Source organism: Pan paniscus, chromosome 19 (assembly GCF_029289425.2).
Source record: "Pan paniscus chromosome 19, NHGRI_mPanPan1-v2.0_pri, whole genome shotgun sequence".
Classification (NCBI taxonomy): domain Eukaryota; kingdom Metazoa; phylum Chordata; class Mammalia; order Primates; family Hominidae; genus Pan; species Pan paniscus.
In genome coordinates this window covers 82821261-82841284 of record NC_073268.2, presented here as the reverse complement: position 1 = coordinate 82841284, position 20024 = coordinate 82821261, and the positions used below count along the sequence as shown (strand labels likewise).

The following is a 20024-nucleotide window of genomic DNA, read 5'->3' as shown; positions in this document are numbered from 1 at the left end:
CAAAGACTGACTTTGCCAAGGTTGGATCTTGGCTTTGGTGTTTGTTGTTGATTTTTTTTTTTAAGAGACAAGGTCTCCTTCTGTCACCCAGGCTACAGTGCAGTGGTGCAATCGTAGCTCACTGCAGCATTGACCTCCCGGCCTCAAGTGATCCTCCCACCTTGGCCTCCCAAAGTGCTGGGATTATGGGCATCAGCCACCATGCCCAGCCTGTTTTAATTCTTTTTGAGGACAATTCCCTCTATTGCGTTGAGTTGTTAAGTGCTGGGTATTTTTGAATGTTCCACATTTGAACATTTCCCCCAATTTTTCAACCGTGAATAAATGCAGAACGAGGCGGCTGACACTCAGAGTGGGGACGGTCCTGAAGCTGCATCCACAGTGTGGCCAACGGGATGTGTGAAAAATACCTATTTTTGGAGAAAACATCTCCAGACTTGAGCAGAATTCATTCTGGAATCGTTCCTTCCAGGGGAAGGGCACCATCCAGCCTTAGATGATGTCATCAGTTGCTGGGCATCCCTTGCAGTTTGGGGCACAAGACTGTAAGCTCCGTGCAGGCAGGGGCCATGCCAGCCTCTTCTTCCCCAGGGCCTGACACATCTCCTGGCCCTAAGCAGGTGCTCTGTGAACAGTGCATGAATGAATGAACGCAGGACCTGCCAGAACGCCATCCCAGTCACTGTCTGGGCTTTGATTCAAAGCAAGATATATTTTTTAAGTAAAAAAAAAAAAAAAAAAAAATGCCACTATAAATGGAGGGTCATGCCTGAAAAACAGGTGAAGAGATGAAAGTGTTCTGCGGAGTGTGTCTGAAGTCAAATGCTATTTGTTGAACACTGGAGGAAAAATAATTGCCATACCGCAAAGGGATGTAAATAAGGCCAACTACACAAAGGAATGATCATTATCTTTATTCATACACACTTGCTTCCAAACTACAATTAATGTTTCTAACAAAGCGTATCATGCAAACGGAGATTAGAGGTTATACAAACTGAAAAAAAAAGCAATGCAGTAATTTACACACCCATCTCCTCTGCTATATAACCAAATGGTGTTTGACGGTTGAATGGCCTCTACATTTTGTCAGTAGGTGCTTATACAGAAGGAAAAACCTCAACCTCCGTCTCTTCCTCCAAACAAAGTTGGGGCTTATATGATGTTTTTCAATTAATGATTTAAACGTGGTATGTCCTTCACACACACAAATCATGTAGCAAAAGCAATGACTTCAAATGCTTCTGTTTATAAAAGATATTCTGAAAGACCCTAACAGAAGGGATGTGAGGTTAATTTTTAGAAAACCTTTAGACTCAAAATAGTAACTGCCTTCATGATTGATTTTGAATATTCTAGTAAACCAACCCTTCAAGAAAAGAATGATATTCTTCCAGGAAGAATATCAACAAAAGTCTACAATCACAGGAATGGATACTCCTAAAGTTAAGCAGAGGTGACAAAGACACAGTCGTTTAATCAGAAAATGCAAAGCCACCTTTTATCTTATTTTAGAAAAAAAGGTTCTTATAAAGGGGACTTGACACCTATTTTCTGAAAAGCCGAGTTCTGTCTACTCGCATAAGTGATAACTATGAAACAGACGTCAATAGGCACGTTTGCTGCTGCCTCTTATATCTTGGGAGATCGAAGTATTTCTGAGTTGCCCAGTGGGCAAAATCCTTACAGGGCATCTCTGAATCTTCACCGAAGGTGAGAGACCTGGGGACCAGGCGGGTCTGGGCACAGAGCCAAGGAAGCATCCTCCTCCTGCCAAAAGGTGGCCACAGGGCCTCACGGAGCAAGGAAAGGGGTCCCGGAAACCCCTGGGAATCCTATTCCAGGGCTGCCTCTGGATGGGGGACACTAAAAATGTCTTTCCTGTGGTTTGGAAGTTTCTAAACCTTAAGCAGTTGTCCCCAGTGTCTATTAAAAACTCGCAGAGCATCAGTCTGCCAAGTTCCAACTGAACTTGCAGTCATTCCCACGTGGACACCATACCCTAGGAGCATGGGAAATCAGGCAGTGGGAGATCAGGTCGGGGGTGCTCCAGCTGACCCAGGCTAAGTCCTCCTACAAGCTCCAGGGCATTGGAATCTTAGGAAATTGTCAGTTGCTTTGTTCTAAAAACTCATTTTTAAAGAATTATTATTAAAGTTCTCTATAAAAAAGTACAAATAGCCCAGTATATTCAGTTGCTCTACTGGAATTAACAAATAATTTCTTCCTTTAGGTTAAGAAAAAGTCTTTGGAATTTGGGGGCTTTTGTGTAGGGTCACTGTAAGGCTGTTGGATGGCTGAGTGTGACCTCCACGGTTATTAACTGTCACCTGATCACATAGATGGGAGGCACAGGGGTCAGAATCCTTCATACTGTTGACCTTCCCGAAGAATCCCTGACACTACGGAATTAACACAATTGTGGTTGACCCCATTTCTAGATGATGGCCTTCATCCATGTGTGCATCAGGTAACCTTCCCAATTTCCTGGATCTTCTAGCAGCAGAAACAGGTAACATTCCCTGGATCTGCTGCATCAGCCCAAATGGGAGGAGACAGGAATGTTGACTGTCCAGTGTATTTCACATGTAGCCAAAGCAGCTTAAGGAAAATGACTTTAAAAAAATATTTTGGCTGGGCATGGTGGCTCATGCCTGTAATTCCAGCACTTTGGGAGGCCGAGGCAGGCAGATCATGAGGTCAGGGGTTCAAAACCATCCTGGCCAACATGGTGAAACCCCATCTCTACTAAAAACACAAAAATTAGCTGGGTGTGGTGGCACGCACCTGTAGCCCCAGGTACTTGGGAGGCCGAGGCAGGAGAATCGCTTGAACCTGGGAGGTGGAGGTTGCAGTGAGCCGAGATTGTACCACCGCACTCCAGCCTGGGCAACAAGAGTGAAACTCCATCTCAAAATAAATAAATAAACAAATAAAAATTTCGCAACACTCCTTGTCAAATTGGTGTGTGGCCACTAACAACAGAGCACCCTTGTCCTTCCTGGTGACTGTCATGCCTACTGCTGTCCCGGTAACTCTCATGATCACACCCTTTGGGCCCCTGGCTCAGTGTCTGTTTTGTGATTACGATTGTCTGGTGTGCCCAGCAGGGGAAACAGGCACTCCTACCCTTGTCGGGTTATAAAGAAACAGGAAATGGTGTGATGTGCACACACAAGAAATAGGTGACTTTAGAAGACCAACGTGAGAAAATGACTGTCAGATGGTATCACCTTTCCGAGGCTTTTAAAAATACAAGACTGTCACTTTTTCTCTTTTCAGTACTGAGAAAACAAATTCCAGCAAAAAAAAAAAAAAAAAAAAAACAGGAACAAAAACAAAAAAAAACCCTCCGAAATGTCTCCTGCTAAGTGGAACCAGGTGGGAACTGCGGTGTTAGTTGTTAGTTGTGCGGTGTTAGTTGTTTTTACTTCTCCATTCATCCTCAGCTGCCATAATTCTTGGCAGGAAGCCAGAGAGGAAAATGGGCAGGAACCTACTGGCCTCTGGGGTACACTGGATGGTCTGGCTCTGCCCAGAGAACTATGAGCTACTTCAAGGTGGGGAGGGGAAAGGGGCTTCTAGCAGCTGGTGGGGATGTTGTTAGCATTTGGGGGGTGTTTTCTGAGGAGGAACAGACTGTGTCCCTGGCAAAACACTCTCTTGAGGGCCAGCAGACGGAAACTTCCATCTGCACCAACCACCTCCGATGGGAAGCCGTTGACGGTGGCACCCCTTCCTCTCCCTCCTACTGCAGGCATATTTCTGGATGCACCCAAACCCTGTTCTTCTCTGGCTCCTTCCTGACTACAGCCCCCGCCTCCCTCTCCCTTCTCAGCACGTCCGTTGGGGGGACTCTCTGGAAGTCTGCATCCTCCTTCCAGGAAGTCACCACACTCGCCTAAGGACTTTGGCTCCGAGAGGTGCTCAACAATCATTTGTTGGGCTGCATGAACCTTGGTCTTTCCGGCCAGGCTTCCAGAGCTCTTGGCCCCATGGTTTTCTATCAAAATTCTGAGTAAGAAAGCCTAATACGTGGCATCAGAAAGGGCAGACAGTGGCCCTGCATGGACCACACGAGGCCAGTGGATGAAAGGAAGGGAAGCACTGCCGGAGCAATAATTTTGACTCCTGTGGTTTCTGATCTGCCTTTTGAATTAGTTCTTGCCTGGATGTGGGCCTCTCATTAACCTTGGAGGGCGGCCCCTGGCAGCACTCCAGTGACTTCCTTTCAAACCCAGCACCTGGTGACCTTCAATTGAAATGCCAAGAGACGGGCTGCCAGCCCACGGCCTGCAGCCTCAGGGAAAGGCCCTGCCACCGAGGAGTGGCCACCTTCCAAGGGAAGATAATGCAGAGCCATTTGAATGGCCTGGTGTGGTCATAGCTCCATGGGTCCTGCGGGGATTCGGACGGTGCTAGATTCTACCAGGTGGCCTAGACCTCCACAGGCCCTGGCAAGCAGGCAGTGCTCAGGGGCAAGGACTTCCCAAAGCGTCCCCCAGGGACCTCCTGCGTGGCTGCGGCAGTTCCACAGCGCACCCCTCGCCACCATCTCATTTCACACAATACCCACGAAGGGGCCAGTACCACAGAATTTTATGAACTGATTCTGAGGCGAGCCATTGCTCATGGTTATCTACATGACAGTCTTCCAGCAATAACTGTCTTTGGCTGCTGAGATCTGGAAAGCCCTAACCATTACCCACATTCAACACTCAGCAATGGATAAAGCAGGTTCCACATGACAAACTGCACCAGGCCCTGATTTTGACTGTTTCTCTCTGGGGGTTTGTTCTGATGTCTGTTGTCCCTCAGGCAGTGTGCTGGGCACCCCTGTCGGGGCATTTTCTTGGAAAACTTTGCCATATGGTCTGAGAGAGTAACAGCCAGCTGAGACAGTGAATGTGTTTCCTAGAGAAACAAACTTGTGGGTGTTGGGGTTGCAGGGAAGGCCTAAGCCTGCTGCTTGCTTTAAATAGGCAGGCTGTTTGGGGTGCTGAACAAGGGTCCCTAACCTCATGTGTTCCTCCGTGGGATCTTCCTCCTCTCTGGGGGGCCTCGTGGGGGTCTGTCCTGCTGCTGCTCCATTCTGGGCAGGGGGACTGGCCCTTTTGTCTCCTAGGCTCTTTCTATAAACCAGTCCCTTTCCCCTCGGATCAAAGGAGGAGCACCTGGTCAGGACATGAACCCAGATCACGCACTGACCTGCAGGGCTGCAGGGACAGGGGAGCCAGGACCCCCTGGAGTCTCGATGTCTATGGTGCATAAAAGATGGCAGAAGAAATGGTTCTTTTCTGGCCGGGCCCGTTCCCTACCCCATCTCTCCTTCTACTCAGGGTTGCCAGGACCACCTGGGCCTCTCACCTCAAAAAGCCTTTCATGGTTGTGTGTTCTGTGAACTTCAGGCAAACAGCCAGAGGAGAAAAATAATGCAAGCTTAGCTGGGAGATGCTTCTGGGAGGAAACAGAGCGGCTCTCTACAAGGACTGACAGCTACTTTCATTCTGTTTCTGTTTGTGGTAGAACCCGGCTACTCTGAGGACCTTGCATGGGGGTGTCTCACCAAAGCAGCGTGCTCCTCCCAAGGCTGGAAAGGCCAATGCCACAATGGCTGGAAGAAAGTCCGCAGCCTCTGAAAAGCACGTGCTGGTGCCTGCAGGGCACGGCTGTGTTGGTCTCACGAAGTTTGTGCGTGCTGGAGCAAACGACAGGTCGTTGCAGAGGCAGCAAGACAGCATGCTTCCTGCGTGTCCAGTACACACAGCAAGAGGGGTCTCCCCATCCCTCCCACCCCTGGAGTCAGCAACAGTCACAGGCTGAAGGGAAGAAGGAAACACACACACACGTAAACACACAAAGGTCAGCCCAGGTGCTGCGGCAATGCCACGTGTGCACCAACGTACTAGGCAGACCGGAATCAGACACTTCCTGTTGTCCCCAAGAGGAAGAGTGGTGGAGGAACCAGGACGAAAGGTGGCATTAAGAAACTAAGAGGGAGTGTCAGCTCAAAAATAGTCCTCACCAATAAAAATTTGTTTGCAGGTAGAATCAAATACATATATATACACACACATATGTAGTAAGAGCCTAATCTATCATGTAAACTAGCCATTCATTTTTGAAATTTTATCTACATTTAAAAAGTAATCTATCTGATACAGTGCCCATGTGCAGGGAGGGAAAGCACAGAAGCAAGGGATTCAGCTAAAACTTAATTAGAAAAGAGGATTAGAAACAAGAACCTGCACAAATAGAGCACAATTGTGTCTTATAAAATTATTATAATACTCTCTTTATACTTGATACGATTATATCAATAATATAGATTCACTTGTTATTAAGGTTTATTATAAACATGCAAAATTCATTGCATGATGCATTTGCAAAACATATTAAAATCCTTCTATTAACAAAACATCTTTGAGCTGTTAGGCATCCGGGTTTCCTGATTCTACAGCTCCAGGCCTGTCATTCAACATGAACTAGAAATGGGAACCAAAACCATATTCTTTTTATCCCTAAGTGGACATCCAGGGCTAGAGAAGGGAGGAAAATCAATCAGTAGGGGCTGATGCTAGAGTCAACACTTCCATTAAGTTACTGTACATCGTACTTTCATAAACGACACTGCAGCCTATTAAATAAATAAGTACAAAAGGGGAGAGGGCGTACACTTCAGCTTCTTGAGAAGGATAACAAGGTAGGCAGCAAAATGTTGGTGTGTGTGGGGGTGGGTGTTGGCGAACAACACTGGTGAGTAGTGGCATGATTACTGATGGCACCCTGGATGGAAAAATAATCTCCCAGAGATTAAAATGAACGTATGTACACACTGGCTTATCCTTGATCTGAAATGATTTCACACGCTTGTTCAGCAACGTCCTTAGACAATTTGGCCTCTTACAAAGAATGAAAGTATCAAGACAGTTATCAACCAAGGAGGGTACCAGATGACAGATTCACCCAACACTCATCTGAGGTTTTTTTGTTTAAACTGGTAACTGCTGGACCATGGTTGGGTTAGGATTTGTCAATATTTGGGAACAGTGATTAGGTTTATCCCGGCCTTTCAGATTCTAGGGGCTGTTTCCATGGAGGCAGAGAATGGACGCAGTCGGTATTTTGAGGCCTCCCCCACCCCCAATCCCTCCCTGCTCACTCTCTTGGCTTCCTGTTCTTGGATTCCAAAGACGTCTTGGGTGGAGATGTTTCCTGGGGCAGGCTCACTTTAACATCTCTGGTTGGGGGATTCCAATGCCGAAAAATCCACAGATGGAGGGTATGGAAAGTATATCAAATTGTACCCAAAATGGGGCAACAGTCTGTTTGCTTTCTAGGAAGGGTTAACCTAGAGCCAGACGTAACTTTTACAGAATTAAACTGGACACTGTGCATGACGTACCATCTTCCACTAAGATAATGTTCTTGGTTGTAAGAGAGAGACCCTGAACAGTTGATCACATTTGGACTAATAACCCTACAATTTTCAGGCCTCCATATGGAATCAGACACAAGGCCGTGGCCTTAAAATTTTAGGGTTAAGGATCACTTCCCACTGCGGGGAGGGCTGGGGGCTGGGGAGGTGTTTGTTCTCGCTGGTGAGTTTCATACTGCACTCTGTAAGATGGGGTGCACAAACTGGGGGTTGACATACGAGAACCCTTCAAAATCAGACTGGTCTATATTAGCAATAACCAGCTGATCAGGCGGTGTTAAGACGGGCTGTCCTCGTGTGAAGAACTTGTCAAAGTTCTCTGCTCCTTTGCCGCACTGTGGAGAAAAGACAAAAAGAAGGAAAGGTCAGTCAACATGACAATGCCGGAGCAGCTCTCCGAGGGCCCTCTCTGGGGAGGGGCACGGCCCTGGGGAACTCCGGGCTGGTTAGGAGGAGGAATCTCGGAGGACTTGCAGGCCTATTGGATTGAAAAGCCAGGCACAGCAGACAACAACGAGTTACCCAACTGTAAACCCTGAAATACCCCGAACAGAAGCCCTGGGTGGGAATGCACGGCTGGCAATGAGGCAGCAACAAGGGGACAGCCCCTGTCCCCTCACGTCCACCTCACCGAGCAAGCGGAGCTGAGAGCACAGAAGCCACGCACGCAGGGCTGTCAGTCACAGCTCCGTGTTGAAAGGCCAGGATGTCGGCTGGGGCTGCAGGCAGTTACCCCTGGACCAAGCGACGGGGTGAGTTACTGCCCCACATCTGTTTTTTTGCCGCAATATTTGTAGTGAAGTAAAAACTGTGTTATCCTTGCCTTCCTACTGGGCTGTTCTAGCAACCTCAGCCCCTAAATTAAGCTTCAAGCGATATGAGGTAGGTGTGGTGGCAAGGCTGGGAGATTTGCACCTGGCCCAGCTAGGATTTAGCACACCTAGACAGAGCTGGCCAGCAGGCAGGCTGGGTGACTGACTGGAGCTTATTTGCAGGGTGGTCTCAGGCTGCAGGAGGTTTGCATGGCGCCCTGGGGAGGCAGGGAGAGGCCTGCTGTCTCGGCTGTTCCTCACCTCCAGGGTCCACGCCAGGGCGCTCTGTGCGTGTCAAGGCTGCAGGCAGAACCGTTGCATTGGGGTCGCTGAGACACACAGCCGCTTAGGCAGCACGGCTTGGTAGCCTGACCCCAAAAGTGGGGAAGGAGTGTTCTCTTCACTTTGTCAGCCACCCACAAGGGTAGTGGCGTGTTGAAGTCCCCAGGAGCCCAGGGTGACTCTGAAGCAGGAAGAGCTGGGAGTTTCACTAAGGATCCTAAGAATGATTTTCAAGATGTTGCCAATTACTGCCCTTGGACCTGCTGCTAGCACCACAGGGCCAATATGAATTAACTCTGAGCTAGCACACATTTCAAACTAACCAGGCATCCTTGGGTCTCTAACAGAGAATAGCTCTGGATTAACTGTGAAGTGGGGTCCACCGAGTTTGCTCATCTGTAACACTGGGAGAACAATCACACCTCCTGCCCAAGGCTGTCATGAAGGTGAAATGTATGGGGTTTTGCACAGAACCCAGCCGAGGCGAGAGGCCAGCACGTGCTGCTAGTGTTCTTATAAGGCAGTTGAGTCTCACGGGCTGTGCTTTCTCAGCTCTTTTTTCACACTTTATCTTCTAGGAGGTGTGCTTGAGAACCTACTTTTTTTGTTTTTTTTTTTTGAGATGGAGTCTTGCTCTGTCGCCCAGACTAGAGTGCAGTGGCGTGACCTCGGCTCACTGTAACCTCTGCCTCCTGGGTTCAAGTGATTCTCCTGCCTCAGCCTCCCGAGTAGCTGGGATTACAGGCATGAGCCACCACGCCCAGCGATGAAGCTACTTTCATTACCCTTTTCCCACCTACTTTTCATCAAATAAAACCTGCTCCTAAGTACCTGTTGAGGTGGAAAGCATGTCATAAATTCAAAGTAAGGTCTTTATGACAAACAGCTTTCCTTTCTGGGCTTATTAATTTTTTTTTCTTTTTTGAGACAGGGTCTCACTCTGTCACCCAGGCTGGTGTGCAGTGGTGTGAGCACGACTCACTGCAGCCTCAACACCTGAGCTCAACCGTTCCTCCCACCTCAGCCTCCTGAGTAGCTGGGACTGCAGGTGCACACCACCACACCTGACTATTTTTTGCATTTTTTGTATTGACAGGGTTTCACCATGTTGCTCAGGCTGGTCTCGAACTCCTGGGCTCAAGCAATCTGCTGGCCTTGGCCTCCCAAAGTACTGGGATTACAGGTGTGAGCCACCGCGTCCAGCCTCTGGGCTTATTTCCATTTTAATAAGCAACCATCTACTCTTCACCCAAGGAGATTTCACACCGCAATGAACGGTGAGTATGTGGGTGATGTGTGTGGTGGGGCAGAGGGGATGAGAGGCAGGGGCTGCCTGTGGGCTTTCAAGTTACTCTGTGGAGCCATACAGACATGAGGCTTACTGTCACATCCGTCCTGCCTCCCACATGTGGGGTAGCAAAGCTTCCACTCTCACACCCCACGTTTCCATGGTGTATTTCCTTGGAAGAGCACAAAGTACCTCAAAGCCAAGGTCAGCAGAGGCAGAATCTGCAATTCACATCACCCCATGTGCACAGGCCATTTGCAAATACGGAGAAAGGCTCTTTGAAAAATAAATAAGGGCATGCTGTTACTTCCTAGAAATTAGTCGGGAGTCTGTACTTAATTCATCAGTTAAACAAACAGAAACCAACTTTCCTTGGAATTCCACATTCAGATGACAACAGCCAAAGAAATAGCCCTCCTCTGGATATACCAGTGGTTCTCAACCAGGGATGATTCTTCCCCCAGGGAACCCATTTTTGGTCATCATGACTTGGGTGGGACAAGCCTGGCATCTGGGGGCAGAGGCCAGGGATGGTGTGGAACATCCTGCAAGGCCCAGGACACTGCCCCCGCCCCAAAGAATGATTGGCTCAAGATGTCAACAGTACCCGCTGCTGAGAAACTCAGGGATATAACAAGACTACCGTGTGAGGCTGAGTAGGTCCTAAGATCAGTGTGAGGGCAGACATGAAGCCAAACTAGGGAATCAGGCAGGAGCAGCTGTATGTGAGAGCGGAGAATGGAGAAGCGGCAGAAGTCACAAGGCAAAAGCATTTGGAGCAAGTGTGACAGCTCAGTAGAGTCGGCATTGGGAACATCCTTTTGGAACCTGATTCATCAATGCTTATTGCCTGGAAGAATTCAAGTGAACCAACAGTCAGGGCTCCCAGAGGCTGGGATGTGTGCTCCTTTAATGAGAGATCATCTGTGCTTCTCTTGATACTCACTAACCATGCAAAGATGAGCAAGAAGGAATTTCTGGAAAAAATATAATAAAAGGACGTGAGTCCCTAAAAGGATGAGCAAAGCAAAGCAAAATGTTCTCTCCCCATTTCACAGGACACATTGATGAATTTAGGGCTGCACAGATAGACGTCTAGGCTGGATGTCTGTCCTGCTCTAAATTTATCAATGTGTTCTGCAAAAAGAGTGCACAGGTCTGACCCTTTCCTTTTAGTCCTGTCTTTATGGCATTCACGAATCATCGTCCAATGGGACGTTTCCAAAAGCCATGGCTTTACTGCCAAGGAAAAATTAAAAAGCAAACTAAAAGGAGATTTCCCAAGCTCTAAAAAGGGGACCACAGAAACCTCCCCACTGAGAAGCCTGGAGAGGGAGGCTTGAGGACATCCAATTCCAAAGCTGGTGTCCAGAGAAGGGTCACTCCTGAGGGTGCCCACTGCTCAAAAAGCTAAGTACTGTGATAAAATGGTGCAAAAATCCCTTCCTGGTTAAGGGCTCGTGCTCCGCCTGTGCTGAGGTCTGCAGAGCTAAAGGGGAAGTTGTGGAGCCTAGATCAACTCAGTTGCTGCCCTGCAGTCACACTGAGTGTTGCTGTGTGGCTTCTGGTCTCAAAACTGCTCACTGCTGGAAACACCTTCCTCTTCTTTCTCACTGTAAATCTCTTTGGAATTTTCCCTGAACTCAAAGAGGGAGAAATCTCACTTTAACAAATGAAAGCTTTTCTTAAATTGGTTCACTTTGGTGGAGAGATAAGAGGCAGGCACAGGCCGAGGGCAAACAGTAGAAACTGAACCACTGAAGTTCAGCCACATCAACCACGGGACAGAAATGAGCCATGGGTGTGTCTCAGCAAGAAACCGGAAGAAAGCCTGGAAGGGCTGCAGGATGACCTGAGGGTTAGATCAGCTACGAGACTCAGGAGAACTTTTTATTCTGAGGGAGATCAAACCACAAAGAAGTCCCCTTCCCCCACCAAGAGGCAGGGGGCAGCACAGCTATTTCTACTCCAGATTCGGCCTGGTGAGAAACATCGTCTCCTTTTCCACCATAGAAGGTCTGCCAATGCATTATAAATGAGCCTTTCACAGCTCTTAGCAAAAGTAGCCCTGGAAGTAGACAATCTACTATAAGTCAAATTGGAGAAGATCTTGAACTACTTATTTTCCAAGATGTTAATGTGGAAAACTACCCTCATCACCACCACCACCACCATTACCATCATCACCACCACTACCACCACCACCACCATCACTACCACCACCATCACCACCGTCACCACCACCATTACCATCACCACCACCACCATCACCACCACCACCACCACCATCACCACCACCACCATCACCACCATCACCACCACCACCACCACCACCACCACCATCACCATCACCACCACCACCACCACCACCATCACCACCACCACCACCATCACCACCATCACCACCACCACCATCACCATCACCACCACCACCATCACCACTACCACCACCACCACCACCACCACCACCACCACCACCACCACCGCCTACTGAAAAAGATAAGGAAAACCAGAGATTTTTAGATCCTTGGAGAAAGGAAAAGCAGTAGATTCAAGAAGGTACTGCATTCCTAATGTGGAAGAGATTCTTTCTACTATCAATGATCTAACCTTACTCATCACCATGAGCTTGATGGGCAATGGCCTCGGGTGCCATCTTGGAGCTGAGCAGGGAGCAAGAAGAAGCAAAGAGCCTAAAGGGCTGAGGGGGCACCTAGCATGACTGCATGAACGCCAAGTGAATGAGTAAAAGATGACTGCAGGCAGCCTCCCGCCACTCCTCAGGGATGAGGCAGGCAGGTGGATCACCACCTCCATTGGAAGGGCAGCCTCTACAGCAGTCTGTGACAGCGGGCAGGTGTGGCTGTCCATGGCCTCAGAGCTCTAGGCCACCCAACAGCACATGGCCGCTGAAAGTAACATTTATACCTTGTGAGCAAAACTGGGCTGGGTGTGCACTGTCTCCACCTCCAAAGGTCACCCGCGCCTTTCGCCGACTGAGGCTTTTGCTCTCTGGGATGTGACGTACCATACGATGGGTATGGGACAGAGATAAAGGGGAAGAGGGCACTGGGGTGGTCAGACCCAACCAGTCAGCGTGTGACTGCTGAACTCCCTGAGACCAGGCGATGTCGGCACCCAAGGGAAAGTGGGGACACAGAGGGGAGAAGGATGTGGCCAGAGATCAAGAGCCCCAATGTATATAGCTTTGGCAAACTCAGTGCATCTCTCTGCAAAGGTAAGATGGTGATGTGACCATCAACCTTCCCAGGCTGTTGTGAGGATCCAGGGAACTAGTGGGCATGAGGCCCTTCCTCAGTGAGGAGGCAGGACAGACATAGGGTACATCCTGCGAAGCAAGCACTAGCATGTAAAAGGCATGTGATCGATCTCTGAGGGACGAAGGAATGTTATTAATAAGCTACCTCCCTCTTTCTGATCTCTGGATTCAGGAATGAACTCCTTTGTCGTTTTTGATATTCCTACCCATTTGGTCAAACTTCAATGAATGCAACGGACCCAAGAGAAATCAGGCATTGGTAAAGACGTTACAAAACATGAATGACATGGACTCTGGGTGGAATCTGGGATTGCAGTGTGCCCCCACTGGAGCCTTGTGTGGCAAACACATTGCTCACAGCCCCTTTCCTTCTGTGATAGGATGTGGGGGAGACTGAGATGCAATGCAGGAGTTGGCTTTGTGGCTGATTCTTACCTGGGAGAGGCCTCTGAGCATGAGCAATACACGTGTTGGTCTCACCCCTGCCCTTTACCTCGGCGTCTCAGTTATGTAGAATACAACCCCATGGTCTCAGCTATGGGAATTATGGGAAATATGAGTAGCTCAAAACACTGCTGTTAAAAAGCAAAACCAAACAAAACCCAGAAGAGGAGGAAGGATGCAGAACAACTAAAGAGTAAAGGGATGTTGCAAGACCATGGAGAAAGGAAACCTAATGAGGTGGGAGCTATCCCTTACGATGACCAAATGCAGGAGGTGCTTCATCGTAGGGGAATCCTTACTTGTATTCAGGTCCCAGTGCTGGGGTACAGTGGAGCGCCTTAGCAACCGCATCGCCACCATCTGCACAGCTCTCTGACTCGTGGTTGCACAGTGTCTTCTTTTAAGTTAAATAACAGCAGAAATGGTCTGGTGCATTTCGCTTGGGCTTCCTGGGAGGTAATGTCCATACTAAGGAGCCATCCAACCAAGGGGTCTGGCCATTGGTCTGCCCTTTCTCTGAAGATTAGCATGCTCAGGGAACGGGCTACGTGCATGACCAACACAAGCAGGGGCACACGGTTAAGGGTTATAAAGTGGGGTTAGTTTGCTCATTTAGTCACCCAAGGTTCTGGAAACGTGCTCACCGAAGACCTGGAGGCCCACTGAAGCCAGTGCATTTTGGTACACAAAGTCTGGAGAATAAGAACGGACAAAGGAGAGGATTTGGAGAATAGTCAGTTCCTGGCCTTGCAAGTCCAGAATCGGGAATGGACACGCAAAGAATGCTATAAACCCAAGTGAGCTGATGCGGAAACACCTCTCGGATACATTGCTACGTGAAAGACGCAAGGTGTGTTTAACACAGTACAACCTCATCTGTGTATACGTTTACACATACAGAAACTTTCTAGAAGGTTACAGAAAAGATCATGAAGAGTAGGACCAGTAGTTGGGGAGATATCTTTTCATTTATGCCCTTCTCTACCACTTAACTGTTCATTTCACCATATAGAGAGAGCATGTTAATAGTAATTTTTTCTAAGGGATTGGGACCCCTTTCACCTCCTGCCAACTTCATATAGTCTTTGGTTTCTCTGACAAAATTAAACACCTACAGCACTGCAGCTCACCTACAGCACTGCAGCATTATCTCAGAAAGGGAAAACTGTGTTCTGGAGGAAGGCTGATTCCGTTGATGAGTTTGCTGATAGACAGAGGCCATAAGCCACACATTAAATGAGGGGATTCCTGTAGGTGTGAGAGCCACATGTGTATGAGGGTGAAGGTTCTGGCTTATCATGGGCTGTAATCTATGGAATAAAAACATGTACTCCATTTGGTCTTTATGTTAATGGCCAGATTTAGAGGATTTAAAGCTCTTTTTCCAAGAAAAGTTGTAATGGCCATCGTTGTTGGAAACCTTCACTGCCAACAATGGAAACCTGTCAATTCATACACTTTGATGTACACAGGGTCTGTATTTATGCCGTCACTTATCACTGAAGCTCCCAGAGGCTTGCAGTAGTGATGCTTATTTATATTATTAGTTTAAATGTCTCATTTCTTCCAATTTCTCTGCTAAGCAGAAAAGTATTTGAGAGAGTAATGATTAAAGAATAGGAAAAACTGCTTGCCTCTAATTAGCCAAGTAAAAGGTGCTGTCTTAGACTAGTTTAGAGGCTTAAATCAAACCTAGATACAGCATGATGTGACTTCTGTAGTCTCCAATGGCTGGTTAGTGTTTGTATGTTGTTGACAAACCTTCCCATCTTGAGATCTCAATTTTAATTGGCATCATTGTTACTGGCCCAACAGAAAGGCCAAGAGAATGAAGCTGCCTGCCACCCTAGAGAACTGATGAGATGTGGCCCAAGCTGCCTATGGTATCTGATCCGTGACACAGCCATGCCAGGGACCCTCCCTCCTCCTTTTACCTGCAGAGCCCCTGCACTACATACCTAGCTTGCTGGAGTAATTATTAAAAGATCATAGTACCAGGAGATGTCCTTATGTTCAGGAAATACACATGGAATTATCTAGGTGTAAAGAAGCATTAACTCTGCAACTTACTCTCAAATGGTTCAGAAAAAAATAAGTATATATTAAGGTTGGTGCAAAAGTAATGGCAAAAAAAATGAAAAGTAACGGCAAAAACCGCAATTACTTTTGCTCCAACCTAACAGATGTGTATGTCTGTACCTACACACAGACAGAGATATAGAAAAAGAATGATACCGAGGTCAGCCTGTAATCTCAGCACTTTGGGAGGCCGAGGCAGTCAGATCACTTGAGGTCAGGAGTTTGAGACCAGCCTGGCCAACATGGCAAAACCCCGTCTCTACTAAAAATATAAAAAAAATTAGCCAGGCGTGGTGGCAGGTGCCTGTAATCCCAGCTACTCAGGAGGCTGAGGCAGGAGAATTGCTTGAACCTGAGAGGTGGAGGTTGCAGTGAGCTGATATCGCGCCACTGCACTCCAGCCTGGGTGATAGAGCGAAACTCCGTCTCAAAAAAAAAAAAACAAAACCCCCCCCCAAAAACAAAAAAAAAAAACAATATAACACGAACATGCTAAAATGTTCACATTTAGGGAACCTGGGTAAAGGAATACAGGAGTTCTTTAAATTACTTTCCTGGCCCTTCTACAAGTCTGAAATTGGAAATTATTTCAAAATAAAATTAAAAAAAAAAAAGGATCCTTGCACCAGCTTTGATAATTTAATGATCATCAAGCTCTCCAAACAAGCTAATGGCACTGGGAAATGAAGGACTTTGTGGTGACTGGGAAAAGGAACCCCGATTGTGTGTTCTCACTAGATGTCCTCAACGTTCTTATTCTCTTTGGCTCTTGCTGTGGGTCACTGGAGACAATGTCCTGAAGAAAGTTCTATTTTTCTGCCTTTTAAAAAATAGAATACTTAAAGTAATTTCACAAAAAAATGGCCATCTGTGAAAGGTCTATTTCCAATGTGCTCTGCCTAACCACTCTGGAATACATTTCTTGTGTTAACATTATAGATTAATTTCTCCCTCTCTAATAACCATTTAAGTACAGTGAATGATTCTGGCTTGCCTATGAACTAGCTATTCTGCTCCTTGGTGCCAATGGCTAGAACTAAAAAAAGAAAAATCAATTAACCTTATGCTCCTGGTATTTGTATAAACTGCTACTGATTACAAGCAGGATGAGTGGAAATTTGAAGGCTGTTCTTGGCCATTTCATTCACATTAATTATAAATCAGAATAAAAAGCTACAAAATTCAAAGTGACGGTGGATCAGAATCCTGGAGCTTTTATTTTTCTGGCAAAGCCGAAAGTGCTTTCCTTCCCTCGGCAAGCCTTCTGGTTGCTGGGCCAAGCTGCTGGCTGCACCCTCCTCCCCACAGTGCCTCCACGCTCACCTGACGCTGGGAGGTAGGGTGGACATCCACTGCTCCTTCGGTCACTGAAGATTACCCTTTCCAGAGGCGACATCTGTTTTAAACTTAAAATTTCTCCTTACATAGACTCTTCTGAACATTCCGGTTTTTTTTTTTTTTTTTTTTTTTTTTTTGAGACGGAGTTTCATTCTTGTCGCCCAGGCTGTAGTGCAATGACGCAATCTGGGCTCACTGCAACTTCCGCCTCCCAGGTTCAAGCGATTCTCCTGTCTCCGCCTCCCAAGTAGCTGGGATTACAGGTGTGTGCTACCACACCCAGGTAATTTTTGTATTTTTAGTAGAGATGGGGTTTCACCATGTTGGCCAGGTTGGTCTCGGACTCCTGACCTCAGGAGATCCACCTGCCTCGACCTCCCAAAGTGCTGGGATTACAGGCGTGAGCCACCACGCCTGGCCTACAGGCCTCTTTTTGATGACTCGGGTTTGTTGTTGAGAACATCAGGCTGAACTGATGGCCCTCACTGAGCTGACGGTCCTCAATAAGCTGACCGTCCTCATGTCCTGGGAGCAGAGGATGCTTCACATTGTGCTTCCTTGAAGAGATCCCAGAAACCAGCTCGTTTTGTGTTTTGCTCATAAAGAGGAAGAGCTAGTTGTTGGCTGCCTGTGTCCAGGGCTCACAGCACTGCTGTCTGTGGTTGTCTTTGCTTTTGTTTTTACAAAGTGATCCCTGCGAAGTGATTGTCCCATCTTCCAGAAAATCATCATCTTCACGGTGGCACATGGTAGCTTTTTAGGGACAGACATGGCTCTGTCCAGGACAGGACTGTCCCACTGTTGACTGCCACAGGGGCAGGTTCTTCCCTCACATCTCAGCCTCCAGGCTTGCCACTGCCAGGAGAGATGACCACCGCCATGGGACCCTGCCACCACCAGGGGAGATGGCCACTGCCAGGGAAGGTGGCCACTGCTAAGGGAGATGGCCACTGTCCCACACACCCGATGCTGGTCACTCTCCTCTTTCTGTTCTCCTTTACGTGTGACCTTATACAGAATCCAGCCCACAGCTGTACTGCAGATCTTGATCTTAATGTCGCCGTGAGATGGAAAGTCCCGTGCTAACCTCCTGATGGATCACGGTATTGTGAGATGCTTTTTGTGCTGGGATCGCATTTTGCATGGCACTGCGGTCTAAAGGTTAACTTCAGTCAAGTCACTCTGGCAGTCAGGAAGAGGGATTAAGACAGCACACTAGAGGAACCATGATTCCCTGATAAGCTCTGTGGCTGTCCAGCAGTGGAATGCTTCTACCCTCCTTAGGGAAGTCAGTGATTCTGGAAGACTCTTTCATTGGAGGTTCAAAAAATTTAAAAATTAATAAAACAAAGATGTTAGACTCCTGATCCTACAAGCTCAATCTGATCTGTAGAAGCAGTTTGCAAATAACTGTGAGAACCTGAAGTCCCGCTACTGGTATTTGGTAGTAAGCAAAGGTTTAATTCCATGGGAGCCAGGAGCATCACCGCACGTGAGAACAGCTACCTGTCCTTAAGCCTGCAAGTCTCAGGGAAACTGACTCACCAGCGCTTGCTAAAAAACCATCAGGCAGGCTTCACCAAGACAGAAAAGGTTGGTGAGCCAGGATTATAAGAACTGCTGAGAGGCGAGAGCCACTCAGAAATGGGCTCACGGTGAGAGTCGCTAGCTGTGTGACGTTTGCCTGATCGTTTCTCCAGCAGCACCATTTAGGCTGGCATTGCTACGTCTCTCTTTGAAATAACAAAATGATCCGTTAGAGAATGCTCAGCTCTGTAAACACATTTCACTTTTCAGTTAGCTCTGGATCAGGAAACTACAGTACTTTTTTCACCAAGGAAGCTGGAACACCACATCCCAGAATAACTTTTCTACGCCGCTAGTTCTCTCCTGCTGTTTGTATTAACCAGAGCGTATTGTGCAGCTTCGACTTCGGTTGCTTTTTGCTGTTCTAAATGTCCTCTCCAGCCACTGGAATGGCTCTTGGCGTGGTGTCTCTGCCCCAGCGTGTCACCACTGAACAGAGCGCAGTGCTCAGAGACCGCTGAAGGCGGTGGTGCCAGCCCTTGCATGACATGCTGTGATGAGCCTCACTCGGCTGCCTGGCACGGGGCAAGGACTACAGGAAACAGCTCTCAAGAGGCACATCGCTGCCCTTCCAGGAACCAGAGCTTGCCCCATTTATCTCTCTGCCCTTGACACTCTCCGCTTTTGAACACAGTGTCTACAGGTCTCCCTGCAGCCACGTGCTTCTATCTTCACTGTCGTTGTTCCCTCTGTGGGTCCATTTCCTGTCTGTCTGTATTCTTTCTAGCTCCTTCCTCTTTTGTGCACAGGTTTTCCAGCAGAACACGGGCTTCTGCCTGAGAAATCTCTTCCTTCCTTCTGGCCAGAGCTTTTACCAAGCGGGGCCTTTTGCATGAAACCTCCAGTTTTAGGGCCTGGGTCGACAATTTCTGCCTCCTTTTGTGAGTTCAGGGGCTATTTCTTCACAGCCAGGGGCAATTTATCCTTCCTTCTTAATTTTAACCAGCATTCAGTTAAAAAACAAACAAAAGGGAGGGGGAAGGACAGCATTAGGAGATATACCTAATGCTAAATGATGAGTTAATGGGTGCAGCACACCAACATGGCACATGTATACCTATGTAACAAACCTGCACATTGTGCACATGTACCCTAAAACTTAAAGTATAATAATAATAATTAAAAAAAAAACCCAGCAAACAGTAGCGCTCCAGGAATAAAATATAAATAAACACTGCTCCTAACTCAGCTGCCTGCCATGGGTACAATTTTGCTTCCTGTGATTTCCGTGGACCACAGAGAACAGTTCACATTCTTGCCTGCGGAGCCAAGTCGCCCTGTTGTCTTCCCTATATCCAAGCTTAGGGCCGAGTATCCACAAAACGTGGGAGACTATGCAAATAAACACTCTCTTCTGCCATAACGTGGCAATAAATAGAAAAAGACATGTTTTATGGTTGGTTTTGCTGCAACTCATCTCTTTCTGGAAAGTGACTGACAGGTAATTGGATTTTGCTCAACCCTCAAGGCGGGGTC

General features: G+C 47.5%; 1 protein-coding gene across 1 annotated transcript in view; it reads right to left on the bottom strand.

Moving 5' to 3' along the window:
* Window positions 1-898: 898 nt before the first annotated feature.
* Window positions 899-20024, bottom strand: part of PRKCA (protein kinase C alpha) — a 500722-nt gene continuing 481596 nt past the window's right edge. The window contains exon 17 of the mRNA XM_003812367.6: window positions 899-7773. Coding sequence (XP_003812415.3) covers window positions 7609-7773 — 165 coding nt within the window. The 3' untranslated portion in view covers window positions 899-7608. The remainder of the gene's footprint in view (window positions 7774-20024) is intronic.